This window comes from Felis catus, chromosome C1 (assembly GCF_018350175.1).
Source record: "Felis catus isolate Fca126 chromosome C1, F.catus_Fca126_mat1.0, whole genome shotgun sequence".
NCBI classification, from domain to species: Eukaryota; Metazoa; Chordata; class Mammalia; order Carnivora; family Felidae; genus Felis; species Felis catus.
The window spans coordinates 140,201,701-140,218,113 of NC_058375.1; the positions used below are offsets into that span (position 1 = coordinate 140,201,701).

Consider the following 16,413-nt stretch of genomic DNA (forward strand, 5'->3'; position numbering starts at 1 on the left):
AAATGGCTAAATGGTAACAATTTTCAAGGACTTTGGACAAAAACTTGGTTAGGATTCTTGGAACCCTGGGCAAAACCCTATTGTGTGCAAAATATTTGATGTGGATTCGTTCTTTTTTGTCCTGGGTGAGAATCAAGATTATGTTAAGTGGTTGTTAATAAGTTGAAAGTGGGAATTAATAAGTTCAAACATTTTTAACTTCCACATTTTTTGGAAGGTCTCTGGGATTAGAATTCCTAGAACAAGTAAAATGAAAATATGGCATTCTTAAACATACAGAAGCATTTAATAAAAGACACGAAGCAAAAAATTTCTCCAAACCACCACTCCCTTCTAGGTAAATAAAAAATGGCAGGCCAGCACTGAAATGTACCTAGTTTTCCGTTCCTGCCTGGAGAGTTCTTTGACTCCATCCCCTTGTGGCTGTTTGTATTTCAAAATGCCTTCTCGTCAGTTCTCTAGAAACTTCAAATTGATAGAAGAAGCAAACAAGCAAACAGCCAACAAGCAGAAGAGAGTGAATATAATATCTTTAGGAAATGTGAATATACTGCTAAGCATACTAGGCCAGACATCATTTATCCTTCAGGAATTGAAGGGTTTTGATGCAATTGACCTTTAAATCAGACTGGGGAAAGGTCCAAAGGCAGCTTTTCCCTATAACTCTAGCCTTGCCAAGGGGTTCCAGGAAAAGAAATACACACTTTTTTAAAGCATTGATTCTTATGCAGATAGGTCCTCAATTCATATTGGGAATAGATGATCATCTGTCTCCCTATAGGAAAGGAAACATCAGTGTCTATGAAGCCTGAAAGAGATAATCTCTGACTAGTTCTCTATTACTGACATTTTTAAAACCAACTCTAACCTTTTAGCTGATAAGCCTTAAAGAAGTATTAATGTAAAAAAGCATATATGTTACAAAGAAAAATTTAAGCTGGGGGCTGGCCTCTTTTATAAGAATTGGTCTTGAATTGGTTGGTCTGATCTCCTGGCTGCAGGGGGCAGAAAGCGACTTCAAACTAGCTTGGGCAAAAATGTTTTTTATTGGATGGAGATTGAGTCTTCTAAGGGAAGAGTTAACAATTAGCCCAAAAGGCAATGGTTACACATAGCTCAGCTCTTACCTCCGTTATCAGTAGCTCTCTCAGGCAGCAAGCTGCCTTCTCTTCTTCCTCCTCCCTGTGGAGAGGAATATGGCATACACGTGTTCCTGAGTTTCACTTCTTGAGGACTTCTGTACCAGAGAGGGCTGATTGTCTTTATCCAGTTTTGGCTTGAAAAATACCCAGGAAGAACTCTGATTGGTCTGGCTTGGATCAAATGTCCGACCCTGGTCCAAACAACAGCACCCTGTAGGATGGGCCGTGTAAGAACACGGTGCACCCCAAATAGCACCACATGATGGGTATCAGTAGGAGAGCCATCTCGTAACCAGGGGAGAGAACATAGGGCAGAAGTGATTCTAAATGCCCACTAGAACTATTGTTTCGCCTTTTGTTTTGATTTGCAAAGTTGTACTGGCATGGTATTCTATTTTTAGAGAAGGAAATCGTGTCAACAGGTAACTTCCCCACCATTTGCTGAAATACTCATTTGGCCATCATTAACTTCATTTTGCACTTCTAGGTTAATGCAGGTACTTAGAAGTTAGTATTGTTAATTGTATGGACATCTGTGTAGTTTTGCTAGCCCAGCAAATCTTCTTCAGGTGACGATACCTAGATTTTCCTTCCTTCGGAAAACCAATACCTCCCCTATTCTCAAACTACGTGATTTATATGAAGTTGACACTATGCATCTGTCCAAGTGACATGCTAATAGCCCAGCTCTGGCCAGTTGGAATGCCGTATTCCCCTGGCCAGTTGTAGTCCAAGGATGGATTGCCCTTTTTTTTTTTTTTAGGTGTTTTTTTTTTCTTGTTGTTGTTGTTGTTTTCTGGAACAGTTGAAAAACAGTCTGGGAATGCTTCTGAAGCTGGAAGATCTGAATGAGAATAAAAGCAAATGAGGGAACAAAGTAGAGTTGAGGGCTGGAAATTCCTGATAAGAGGGTTAAAAGTCCAGCCATGTTCAAGCAGGAGTATTAGATGAGACCATAAAATTCTTCCCTTTCTCCCCCTTTTGATTATAGCCTGTTTGATTTCGATTTCTGTACCTTGCAACCAATGTGGAAAATAGGATTATTTTCATGAGTACGAGAATTCCTAGTTAGTTCTCCTACACCAGTTCCTCATATTCTAGATATCTATTGTTACAGAACAAATCACCACAAAATGTAATAGCATAAAGTAGTTATCATCATTTCATTTCTCTCTCATGGTTTGTGTGGGTCAGGAATGTGGGAAGAGCTTGGCCCAGGCTGTTCTTACTTGGAGTCTCCATGCAGTTTTGATCAGACTGTGGCGGGAGCTGGAATGGAGTAAGGCGGTGGGGCAGGAGCAGCTGGGGGCTGGCAGGGCAGCACTGCCTCTTCATGAAGTCTCCATAGCTCTGTGTGGACTACTTGAACTTCCTCACAGCATGGCACTCAAGAGTGCTCAGATTGCTTATGTGGTTGAGCATTCCAGAACATTGGGTGTAAGTTTAATTACCTTCTGTGACCTAGCTTGAAAAGCCAGAGAGTGTTATTTCCACCATACTCTGCTCAATTGGTCTATAGGGCTGTCCCAGAATAAAAGGGAGAAGATGTAGATGTTGTCTCTCAATGGAGACATGTCAATGAACCCATGTTTGAAAACCACCACCATGTTATAAGCAATTCCCAAATGGTGAGAAGGTACCATAGTCAGAATGACATATTTAAGTAGTATTAGTTTTGTAAGACATGCATTGAATTTATACTTTGGGAGCTGAATTAACTTACTCAGATCATTAAGATACCACCAAACCTGGATTATTGAAAATTAAGTCAAGATTTCTCATGATCTTCCAGGCTTCAAAATTTCATTTTGCTCCCATATTAGGCATTTCATATTACAATAGGAACGGCATTGAAAAATACTTAGACTTGTATTACTTCTCTACGTCACAATACTTATATATTGGTTTAATATTGAGGTGTTGTTTGGTAATTGGCACCTTAGTTAGTGTAGCTTCCAAAAGTGCTTAATTATCTTAGTGATGAGTTTAAGGAATTGGGGGTATCTTGTTTTATGGTCTCTATATAAAATAGCAATTAGGATGTGGATTTGTAAAACGTGATCTGGGTTATGGGTCTATCTCTTTGCCTCCCTGACTAGTCTTAGAAATCCTCCTTTATACTAAGTATTACCATGCAGTGAAAATCAGAATGCAACTCTTTTCAACTTTCTCCCAAATGGAGGAAGTCGAATAGATCTCGAACTAATTTTTTTTTCTGTTTCAGAATGTAGCAAGTAATCCATTGGAATAAAACCAGCAGTTGAGTAACTCATGCAAAGGTAATTTAGAGCACAAATTAAATCTGTCAGAGTGGTATTAGATTTGCAAAAGCTCATAAATAACAAATGAAAGGTCACAGAGCTGTGAAAATGAGAGTGTACTTCTTCATAAAGAGAACTGGAGTCAGGGATGGGGTCCTCAGTGCGTATTCAAATAGCAGCACATAAAATGGAAGTGCAACATCTTTTCTAAATGTCTAGGACAGTCCAAAGGCACTGTGGACTCCAGAGAAAAGCGTCAAAGTCCTAGGAAAGACCCTTCGTATTGTCTGAGCATGTCCAGCATCGTATTTGAGAGGCTTAGGGAATAAAACTTCATTGACTACTGAGAATCTGTACAGAAAAAATACAGCCCCCTCAGCAGAGCCCATATTTCAGGAATGGTTAGACTAATTGTGAATGCATGTAACTCATCTTTCATTTTTCAGTTCCTAGAATATAATAATAGAGTGAGTAGTGCTTCATGATTTACTGCAGGAATGTAAGCAGTTGATGGTGATATTAATAAACAGTTCTGCCCATTCTCTTTTCTTTAAGGGAAAGAGAGGTGGAAAATATAGCCCTGGCTACTACAAAGTAGACAAGTTCTTTTACTGTGCATTGTGTGCAGATTTTTTTAGTGCTATGTTGGGCTTGACTTGTATATGGGAACAAAATCTATATTTATAAAAAGCAATGTGTGGGCTTCATCAAAATTAAAACTTTTGTATGTCAAAGGACACCATCAAGAAAGTGAAAAGTCAAGAGGAAGGGAGAAAACATTTGCAAATGATCTGAGTGTCTGGATCTAGTGTCCAGAGTCTAGAAAATAGAAAGAACTCTTATAACCCAACAATAAAAAGACAATAACCCCCTTAAAGAATGAGCAAAGGATCTGAGTTGACATTATTCCCAAAAAGATATACAAATGGCCAATAAGCACGTGAAAATATGTTCAACATCATTAGTCACTTGGGAAATGCAATGAGACACCACTTTACACTCACTAGGCTATAATAAAAACTATTTTTTTAATGAAAATAAGGGTTGGTGAGGATGTGGAAATGTTGGAACACTGGTCTTTTACTGATGGAAATGTAAAATGGTGTAGTCACAGTGGAAAACTGATGGACAGTTCCTCAAAAAGTTAAACACAGAGTTACCATAAAACCCAGCAATCTCACTCTTAGGTATATACCCAAGAAAACTTAAAAATATGTCCACACAAAAGTGTGAACGTGAATGTTAATAGCAGCACTATTCACAGTAGTCAAAAAATGGAAGACACTCAAATGTCTGTCAATGGGATAAATGGATAAACAAATGTGTTATATTCATGTACTGAAATATTATTCAGCCACAAAAAGGAATGATATACCCACTCATGCTACCACGTGGATTTATCTAGAAAATATCATACTAACTGAGAGAAACCAGACACAAAAGACTATATGTTGTATGGTTCTGTTTACAGAAAATGTTCCCAATAGGCAAATCTATAGAGATGGAAAGTAGAGTAGTGGTTGCAGGGGTGGGGAGAGGGGGGAATTGGGAGTGGCCACTAATGGGTACAAGAGTTTTGATGGAAATGTTCCAGACTGAGTGATGGTTGTACAAAATTATGAATATACAAAAAAAAAAAAACTCTACTGAAGTAATACATGCTTATCAGAAATTTTTGAGCATACAAATTAAGCAAAAAGAAAACCATTAAAATTGTCAGAAATTCTAAACCATTTTGGTGTTTTTTCTAATGATACATAAGCCTAGAAAATACATACTTCCTCTTTTTTTTCTAAAAAAGGAACAATTTCATGAGTAAAGTGTGTTGGGATAATCAAGTTTCAACTATTTTAAGAATTTGGAAACTCTAAACACATGTGTGAGCACACAAAATGGAGACATGTGCTTCAAAGGGATATAAGAGACCTATGCTCTCTCAGTATCTTTTATACAAGTAAAATCTAACTAAAGCGGGAATGTAAAGGTCATGGAGGTGGGACATAGACCTTGGAGGGTGGCTTGGAGGAGATATGGAGAGAGTGTAGATGGGCATCACCCATCTGTTTGCTTCATTGATGAAGGATGGCAGGAGGTCACCTGGGTCTGCATGAGCCTAGGCAATATTATAATGTTGGTGGCAAGACGTGCCCTCCCCTGTCTCGCACCTGCTTTGTCCCTCCCTGCCTGGCTGGCCATGGGGCAGATGCTGGGGAGAAAGAGACGTGTGGATTGTGATTTGTCATACATAGTAGTTCTGGAAATTGTTATATTTTTCTGATTTAAGGAAAGTGAGCTGTGTGTTGAACCCAAATAAATGGCACCATATTTACTTTCAGTTAGAACACAACATTTGCATCATAGTTACCTTTACTTAGAAACTACATTGACTTTAAAACTACATTTTGAACAAAACAGTAGTAGTAAAAATATTGGGAAATATTATACAGTATTTACCGTGTGATGGACACTATTCTTAGTGCTTTATGCTATGTTACCTAATTCTCGTAATAAACTTTTGAGGTGGGTAGCATTATGATCCTCATTTTGCAGATGAAGAAACTGAGGCACAGAGCGGTTAAGTAACTGACTTAAGGTTGCACAGAAAGAAAGCATTGGAGCAAGGTTTCAAATCCAGGCATCTAGCTCTTTACCTCTTTGCTCAGATGTAGCACACACATGCTGTGGAATGAGGGTTTGTGGCTGGTAGCCATGCTACGGAGGTAAGGTAAATTTCAGATGGCATTAAATAATGCTTAGTGTGAGTACCGTGCAGAGGGAGACCTTTAAACCAGTAACCAGAGGAATACTGTGATTGAGAAATGCTTTAATAAATGCACTGTTTTGTACGTATGAAGTATTGGTGTGGACAGTGAGGTTCACATTAAAAAGAACTTAGGTTGGCAGCTCGTTGATACTTAATGTTAGGTTATATCAAAATAAAACCCGATAGCTTTCCTCCCCATCCCTCTCAAATTGGGCCCTGCTGCAGACTGTGAGGAGCTGAGGCGTGATGATGCAGGGTAGATTTGCTCCTCAGGTGCAACCATACCTGGCCACAGTGGATGTAAAATGGAGCACTACTGCGTTCATTTAAGATGAGATCATGTTGGTCTCTGTCATTCGGCGGAGGAGAAATATCATGAATATTTGTTTTCTTACCATATTTTTCAAACAAGTGCCTAACACGGTGCTTGGCAGCCACACTCATTAAGGGAGCAAGCAGCTTATTCTCCTCTTGAATGCACATTCGCCTGGGGAACCAAATGTAAACGGAAGATGGGGAATGAGCATGAAATTGGCAAGGCTGGCATCATCAAGCTGCCACAGGGTGATAAGATTTCTACTCTTATTTCCTAATAGTTTGTCAATTTTTTAAAGAACAATGAATGCATCGATCCATCTGGAGTTCGTATGAGTGCATTGTGTATTGTTTGGTTTTGGTTAATCTTCACAATTTTTAATTAAGTTATCATAATACTATTCATTTTGTATTTTCCTGTTCTGTAATTAAAAAAAAAAAAAACACTTATGTCAGTTGTTGTGTCTATTCGAGTGTTCTATTTTCTGTATTTATTTTTATATTTTCTATCCTGTTTTGATTAGTATTCATTAATATCTGATTAGTTCATATTGATTTTCTGTATTGATTTTGTTTTGTAATATATTTACTCTTGATCTATTTATTTTGACAAAATAATTTTAGGATTTTGTTATGCCTTTTTAAAAATCTCATTGAATCTTTGTGTTAAAATTTGTAAACAAAATGTCCAAATGGTGTTGGTTTTTTTTCTCCACCAGTTTAAAATAAGGTGAATATCTAACATCACCCCTTTTGTGGGCAATAGAATGATGGTATTTGCAAAAGAGTGGAGCCTGAAGAACAGACTCTACAGGAAAGCAATAAGATGGCAAGAAAATAGCACGTATAAATTAAGATATATATCTACATTCCTAGTAAGTTGGACAGTTGAACCCTAGTAAAAAAATTGACTGCTCTCAATTTTAATTGAAAAGGACAGAACCAGAAGAAAGGATAAAATGATGATTGCTTAGTGCTACTGGGATCCTTTGACCTCATTTTATTAGTTTAAGTTTATACACCTTGAATCAGTCTTTGGAAGAACAGAGTATCGCCTAGAGTTTGCAAATGTGGAGTCAGTGGCCAGACTGTCTCTGTTTGAATCAACTCCTCTGCTTATTTGCTGGACTTCAGTTTACTGAAAATGGGTAACCCTCATAGGGTTGTTGGGGGAATTAAGTGATATATTTGTAAGGGCTTCAACAGCAGCCGGCCAATATTATTAGTTAAGGAGATTTTGAGCTGTAAAGGCACTTTGTGTTATGGGAGAGGCCAACTTACCTACATTTCTTCGCGCCCCCCCCCCGCCCCCCACCGCGAATATGAAAGCCTACCTTGTGTAGGTTTACTTGAGCACCATGACACAGGACGTCTGCACTCTCATACCTGGCTGTCACCACTATCAAGGAAATGCTTCTGAACTTTTGTACTTGACTTATTTATTGTTGCATTCTGGCAGACATCCCCTAGCCTTCTGGCAAAATCCTCCTGGATTTCATTAAAATTCAATCTCTCTTGATACCATCTCTGCTGGATATTAGGGGGGATGGATACCAGTGGAGCGTTAGCTACCTGATTCGGGATAGATTGGGGCTGGAATGTTCTAAGTGCTCTAAAGTTACTGTTTCTAAAGTTTCTCTCCGTGTCTATCCACTTTCTTGTGCCTTTGGCTCCCTGTCTCCCTCCAGCCCATCCTACCAACACAGGAGCTCTGCCAGGTCTCTCCTGGTTTCCTCGAGTGGGACACTGAGATGAGTCTTATTTTATATTTCAGGTGCGAGTTCTCTCCCATTGTCCCAAGTCCTGGCTCCCAGGCCCCCTGTATGAGTGACGCCTCAGTCTGCCATGGAACCTGGCCCTGCCCTGGCCTGGCTCCTGCTCCTGAGCCTGCTGGCGGATTGTCTGAAAGCCGCTCAGTCGCGAGACTTCACAGTGAAAGACATTGTCTACCTCCACCCTTCAAGTAAGACTCTGTTCTCTTCACTGCAGAAATGTCACTTTGCTTTGAATAAGATGTGAGTTGAAAATGGACAGGAGAAGGCAGCCTTCCATGCAGGGGAACCTTGGATGATTTAATTGGGGGGTGCAGGTGCTACTGAAGATGTTGTATGTTTTACCCTCACCTTTTTGTAGGGTGTCTGTTTTATTATTTTAAGGCAAATTGTTAAGGCTTGTTTCCTCTGTTCCCAGCACAATCGCTCTGATTCTGAACACCCTTCCCTTTAACTTGTGCCAGCTCTCAATCAGTTATCAAAGTGAACTGGCATGTCCCAGGAGGAAGGTATTTGTAAAAGATCAGTCCTTTATAGGCAAGATAATAGCTGGTCTTCCTGTCTGTGCATCTGATTCTCAGTTTCAGCATAATTGCCTCCCACAACTTCCTATTCCCTATCCCTTTTGGTTTCCTGTGTTTAAGAATCATCTAGGGAGTGAGTGCATAATAATGTAGATGCCCAGATCCCTTCCCTGGGGTGTCTGACTGCACATATCTGGACGATACCCATGAATTTTTGCTTTTAGCAAGAATTTCAGATGCTTCTGTTACATATTCTAAGGATCACACTTTGGGAAACACAGAAGATTTACTTGCTGTTTGGGTCTCCATCTCTGTATTTATCTTATCTTTTATTTCTGTTTGAATCTTCTTCTGCATTGCCCCTGTGGTGGTGAGAGCTGGGTATAATGGGTATATATGGACCTTTAGCATTCGCCCTGAGGTGTATTATTCTTTTGAAATGTTCTGTTCAGCAAACATTTTTTGAGTGTCTGCTGTGTGTCAAGCGTAGTGATAGGCATGGAAAATATAAAGGTAAATAAAACATAGTTCTTGCTTTTGAGGATCTTATAGTCCACTAAGTGGAGACAGCGACATGGATTCCTTCAGCGCTACACGGTTAGAATGATTAATGTGTATGTGTTCTGGTTTAGATGAGAGGTGTTCCAAGGAATGCACAGGGGCTTGGATCTTGGGTCAGCGGCCAGCTCAACTGCTTTGTAGCCTTCTGGCTTGAAATAAATTCCCTAACTTTGTGAAGATTAAATAAAGGAATGCATACAAAGCACTTAGATGCGTGTGAGCCAACATAAATACTCAATAAATGTTAGGGGAATCTTATTGTTAATTTCCACATTTCTAGAGTGGTTGAAATAATATACACCCTGTTGCATTATTTTGTGGACTAGAGATAATATCCATAAAATAGTAGGCACATATATAGTAGGCAACTGGATGTTTGTTGCTTATGATGTTGTAATTGGCTTAGATGGTAAACTGAGGTTCCTGAAAATGCATTCCTCTAATTTTTTAACTCCAAGTACACTCTGACACGCAGCAAATAGTTTCTTCAGTCTTACTGCTATTGTGTACTCTCACCAGTAAAAGGCTGGTGCCTACTGGTTAATTGTGTGGGAAGATTCTCTGGCTGCTTGTTTTGGGAGGGCTGTTTATTTTAGTAACCATGAAAAGAAGGTGCTTTGATACTTGCTGTGTTTTTTAGGATTGCCTTTTGTTCTTTTCTCTAAAGAGCCATGCTTTTTTATTAGACTTGGTGAACAAAAATCTGAATTTCAATCTCGGTTTTGATTGCTAAATCCTTCAGCTTCTGTGGGGCTTTTCATCCGCTTCAGTGACTGACTCAGTGGTCACCTCGCTGAAAGACAAGCCTCTTCTGAGGCTGTGATTGTACACAGAGTGGGAAGGGAAATCAAGGGGATTGGATGTAAGTGAGCAAGAATAAAACAAACACACACACCACTTCTGTGCCAGTCTTAGGGGGGATCAGTGCCTGGGTTCAATAGGCCCCTATCCGAAAAGTCCATTTCAGAATGAAATCTCTGAAGCATGGGCTCTGCCAGGCCAGAGGAGCAATCACTCCTGCTCTCTAGAAGTTGGTGGGAAAGTTTATGTGGCCTATGTTAATTAAGTAGGCCATGGCCTGATTAAAAAGAATTCACCATATAGAAAAACTTGGTGGGGTTTTTCTGATATGATTTTGAGATATGGACGATAGAGGATGTCATTTCGAAGCTAGATTAGACATAGATGATTCACCAGCAGTTCTGGGCAGAGGTTTTTTTTAGAGCCTCCGTGACTGTTCATGGGGAGTAAAAATTCTTACTGTCAGTGATTCCTACTGCACATTTCCCCCACACTATTTCAGAAGTTTTTGATGTTTGTTTGCTTGTTTTTGCACTTTGATTTTTTAAAAGGTCATGGTCCTCTGCCCCTGAGCAGCACCCACTAGACCAGGTTTAGATGGAGTGATCTCTCTACAAAGAAGCAGGTTTCTGTAGAACATAGACCATAAAAAATACATGAGGGAGGTGTGGGATTATTCTGATTTTGAATTATTGATATAATCACCTCACTTTGTAGATGGAGGCACAAACAGCTTTTCTGGGGTCAGCGAGAGATTCAGTTTCCATTAATGTTAGCTACTGCTCAGAACCTACCCAAGGAGAAATCAATGATGCCAGAGATGTTGAGAAGGCACACAAGTTTCCACACCAGGCAAACAAACTCGTTTGCCATGGGCTCTGAGTAGCCCTAAGAGATCGTAAGGGGACTGAGATTGAAACCCTGGTTGGGAAAGTTCAGCATCCCATGACTAATCTCCCTTGCTCCCTGGTCTCCTAATATTTGAAGATTCTAACATTTAAAAGAAATCAACTTTATGGCTTTCAAATTTGAGGCACTGTCCTCGATAACATTCTTTTCTATAATTTGTTTTTCTTTTCTTTTTCATGTGAAAATGATGAATTTCTTCCCACCCTATAATTAAAATACCAAAGACTAATAAAACATTCAAAACAGGAGTTAGTATTCAGAGAAATGGAGTGACTTATTTGGTTTCTAGATGTCACACGAGATCACAGAATTTAACATCCTACGTGGTTTCAACCAGTTCTTGGCCTCCATTTCTTTACTTATACTAGAAACCTTTCCTGAGAAATCCAGGTTTCCTCTGGTTGCATAGTCTGAGTCTTTCCTTAGTCACGTTGAACAAAGAGCTATATCCCTAGAGCGGGCTTGTTTATGCCCACATAGTGAGCCAATGACGTTTTTGCATAATTCCAGACTATGCAAGTTTTAGGGAGTAAGGGCACTTTCTGGAAAGGTACCAGGAAATGCATTGCCATCAGAAATACATTCATAGTATTCAAGTTATACTGACAATATTTTGTTGCTAGATAGACTGAGAAAGAAGATCAATTTATTAGATTTCTAGAAATTTTACGTTTGCATCCAGTTTCCAAAAACAATGGAAATTAACTTGGCAAGAATAAAACAAGTTTGGATGCATTACCTATCAGCATACATTTTAAAACAAGATTTCCTTCTCACCACAGTTCTGGAAACTGAAGGCCTTTGTCCAGGCAGAAGTTCCAAGAGATGGAAACAAAGATGAAATCTCTTCCATCGCCTTACGAATGAATTATAGTCGGTTGAACTATGGCTGACCATGAGACTTAATGGACAGATTACGTTACAGGAAGTAACTGGGCACTTTGGCGTTCTTTTTTTCTTTACAATCACCTACTCTTGAGGGACCAAGGACTTATGCCCTGAAATACAGAACACTAAGCTTATTAACTCTGTGATCAAGAGCCAAATTAGATTCATTCACAGCTGGGGCCACAACGGTTTGAAACTCTACTTGCTCTGTAATGCTTTGAAGTAACAAAGAAGAAAATAACACATCTCTTAGGAACCTCCTTCCTTCCTTTTAAAAAAAGAACTTCTTTATCAGATGCAGTATCAATTAGCAAGTTACTGGAGACAGTTGCTCATCTGTAGACCTTAGTTTTGGTTAAATATTTCCAGAGGGAGGAACTTAACCATTTATGTGGTATTGTGCTATAACTGGCCGCTTAAAGCTGAGTCTGTTTGTGGAGACAGGTCATTGAAAAGGGTTTGATTATTCACTGATCAGTAGTACCTCCTAAGGTGCAAATACAAGTTCCTATAAGCAGTACGAGGCTGTCATGGTTGACAATCACACAGATACGAAGTTGTAGATTTAAAAGTAAAACTCACCGAAAATAAGATCATTTGATTAATTGTAAATGATATGTGCTGATAAACGCATTCAGATTCAAATGATTTGAACAAAGCTTCACTTTGCTACCATAGGGCTTTAGCCCATATTCCTATTTAAGTTTTTCTATACTTTGGGTTAATTTCAGAACCCAGGCCTATCTGTGTAAGAAATGACAGTATTTAATTTAATGTGTCACTCGTCTTGCAAAAGATCATTTTGAAGAAACTATTAAATAATCCAAATTTGGGAACACTACAACCTATTAGTGCCAGGTTCTCAATAAGTTTATTCTTGTAGTGGCTGGATCATCAATCTTCATTCAGAGTTCTTAATTTATCTCTTTGATGGGAAAGTTTCCAGGAATCACTAGTCCAACATTCCAGTGAAAAGTTTTACTGGCTGCAGTGACAGACAGATAAAATTGGATGCTCTTGTGAATTAATCATGCAAGCTGAAGTGGTACGGCTAGCTTGCAGTCAGAAACCTTGGTGAATATGATGATAAGTTTTTGAGAAGTACTTTTCTTTGACAAATCATTTACATCTTTTTTTTTTCAAAACTCTTACTTGGAGAATTCTTCAAATTTTACCAGCTGCCTTAAAGTTCCTTTAAACTTATTTATGTATTACATATTTTTTAAATTATTATTTTCTTAATATTTACTTTTGAAAGATAGCATGTGCAAGTGGGGGAGGGGCAGAGAGAGAGAGGGACAGAGGATCTGAAGTGGGCTCTGTGCTGATGGCAGAGAGCTCAATGCAGGGCTGGAACGCAGGAATCATGAGATCATGACCTGAGCCAGAGCTCCACCGACTGAGCCACCCAGCTGTCCCAATATACGACACACTTTTAAATTGATAGTGAAACTATTTTTTTAATGTATCCGATAGGACAGTGTCCTAAAATATTTCGTATGGGTTTTCTCATAACAATATTTGTAAAAATAAGCTAATTTAAGGGTCCATAAGAATATTTAATGTCTTTGGAATTCAGGAAGCTATTTGTGTTTAATTCTTCAGGTGTGCATATCTAAGTAGAATCTTTCAATACAAATGTAACCCACCTATCTTGATGGTGGGATGTGGAGACCTAAAAATTATTTGTGTGCGGTTTTACAAAATAGTTTACTTCTGTTTTACTATAACTGTATGTTAGGGAGAACGTGTTTCCCCACAGTGACATTTCCTCATTGGGAATGAAGCAGTTGGATGGCAACGTCTTGGCCGCTCTCCGTCCCTCACGGTCTAAGGCAGTCCATGCACTCACTTTCATTATGCTTATGAACTTGACTCACCAACTACTTGCAGGAACATAGTTGGCCCCTAAAAATGTCCGGTTATTTGTCTTTTTTAGACAGTTTGAGTTTCGATCATGTTAGGTTATTGACTGTTGTCAGAGTCAACTCTGTGAGATACTGCAAGCCAGTACAAGGATGCCAGCTCTTCTATGCAAGGTGAAAAGCAAAGTTAAATCTGGCCCATAATTTTGGCCTTAAGCTGCTGCCTCCTCCTTCATTTATTTTTGATAACATACTTAATTGGTTCCATGTGGGCAAAGCAATTTACCCTGAGATGATTATTTCCACCAGTGGCATGTGCAGGCTCAGCCATCTGCGAGGGAGAACAGTTGGCTCCTGCAGATGAAGTGTTTGAGTGTTTGTAGTTTTCAAAGAGGCCAGGTAATTTTACAAATTAAAAAAAAATACGAAAGTTCTGCTTATGAGAGGCAAAACTCTAAGTTGAGTAAGTAAAAGCGTATCAGTGCAAGTAAGAGCGCATCAGCGAAAAGGACAGCGACAACCTGGCATTCCTGGCATCCTCTATGGATGCTCATCCTTAAATGCCCACCAGGCCCTGCATGCGCTGGGCACTCTCTAGAGCATGACTCACCAGACCCCCCTGTGCCTGAGCATAAATGAAGGCAAGGATACAAGTACATTTAGAGTACTTGTACTCTTCAGAAGGCAGGAAGGGCCAATTAAGGGGTGGAGAGGGGGAGGGCTAGGAGGACCTCCTGGAATTACCCATCCCTCAGACACAAGCTAAAAGCCTGTAATGCCTCCATATCCACATGTGCCCTCAGCATGTTGCCCCGTGGACATTGGATATGGGCCCAAGACAGCCCTTAGGAAGGTCACCTCTGCACAGCATAGATTTTAGTAATGAAGACTCTTCTTAGCTGATACTTACCATCCCCAGGAATTCTTAACCATATCAAGTCAACCAGATAAAGACATCAGATTGAATCAGAGAAATTGCCACTTTTATAGGTCAAAAATGGTCAAACATAAGGAAATTTTTAATGATTCAACCTAATATTTATATTTACATATCGACATAGCTATATAAGTGGACACATAAAAATGAATCACTGGAAATCTAGTGTGCCTATTTTTTTTTCAATGTTTATTTTTGAGAGAGAGTGCAAGTGGGGGAAGAGCAGAGAGAGAGAGATGCACACACACAGAATCTGAAGCAGACTCCTCACTGCCAGGGCAGAGCCTGATGTGGGTCTCAAACTCATGCATAAACTGTGAGACCATGACCTGAGCCAAAGTTGGATGTTTAACCAATTGCGCCACCCAGGTGCCCCTAGAGTGCCTATTTTTAATTGAAATTTTTATTGAGACAATTGTATATTCATAAGCAACTATAAGAAATAATATAGGGAGATCCCATGTTTACTTTACCCACTTTCACCCAATGGTAACAATTTGAAAACTATAGAATAATATCACAACCAGGTTACTAACATTGATATAGTCAATCCACCTGTCTTATTCAAACTTCCCCAATTTTTCTTGTGTTCATTTGTATGTGTGTGTATTTAGTTCTACACAGTTTCTCACATGTGTAAGTTTGTGTATCCATCACCAAGTCAAGACATTAAATAGTTTTAATAGCGCAAGAATCCCTTCTATAAGCCTCCCCTCCCCCACCTTCCTCTCACCCTGCCCCCCAACCGCTCCCATCCCTAACCCCTGGCAACCACTAATATTGCCTCCATTTCTAAAATGTTGTCATTTTAAAAATGTTAAATAAATGGAATCATACAGAATATAACCTTTGGATTGCTTTTGTTTTCACTTCGCATAATTCCCTGGAATTTCATTCAAGTTGTTGAATGTATTAATAGTTTACTTTTATTGCTAGTATTCATTCCATAGTATTGAGGTACCACAGTGTGTTTAACCATTCATTCATTGAAGGACATCTGGATTGTTTCCAGTTGTGGGCTATTACAAATAAAGTTGCTGTGAGCATTTGCATATAGGCTTTTGTGTGACTTTTAGTTTTCATTTCTCAGAGATAAATGCCCCAGAGTGTAACTGCTGGGTCATATAGTAGTTACATGTTTAGTTTTGTAAGAAACTGCCAGGTTTTAGAATCCTTTTTAAAAAATGAAAATGTCTACCTTCAGGATTCTGTGCTCAGTCTAAAAAATTAATTTTTTCTCTTGATCCTTTTTCTAGCCACGCCATATCCTGGTGGATTTAAGTGTTTCACCTGTGAAAAGGCAGCAGACAATTATGAATGCAACCGATGGGCTCCAGACATCTACTGTCCTCGAGGTAAACTCTCAGTATACAGATTGGGGTGCTCATGAGTGAACAGCCTTGTTGACTTTGATGCATAGGTAGAGAGAGGCATGCTTGAAATCTCAGCCACTTCTCTTGTCTAAGGCTATTAGTAGATCTCTTATCATCAAAGGTTCTCAGAGACATCAGCTAATCATAGGATTGCCCCCTTCCTCATGAAGCAGGATTGGAGTGCCAGTAGAGGTAAGTGCTGGCTTTGGCTGCCCTCTTCCCCAGCCAAAGGGAGGACAAGAGGAGAACAACCAGCCTTTTGGCCACTCTTTGAAGCATTAGTCATTACACAGTAACTTCC

The 16,413-nt window shown here is 39.4% G+C and overlaps 1 protein-coding gene across 6 annotated transcripts in view; it reads left to right on the forward strand.

The window, feature by feature from the left end:
• Positions 1 to 16,413, forward strand: part of LYPD6 (LY6/PLAUR domain containing 6) — a 123,942-nt gene that overhangs the window by 88,648 nt on the left and 18,881 nt on the right. For 5 of the 6 annotated variants that reach the window (XM_003990754.6, XM_019838092.3, XM_019838090.3 and 2 more), the window contains 2 exons: positions 8,257 to 8,445; positions 15,996 to 16,094. In XM_003990754.6, the coding sequence (XP_003990803.1) occupies positions 8,328 to 8,445; positions 15,996 to 16,094 (217 nt within the window). In that variant the 5' untranslated portion in view covers positions 8,257 to 8,327. Of the gene's footprint in view, positions 1 to 3,402; positions 3,422 to 8,256; positions 8,446 to 15,995; positions 16,095 to 16,413 lie in introns of those variants that run through there. The other variant, XM_019838091.2, reaches the window with a different exon arrangement.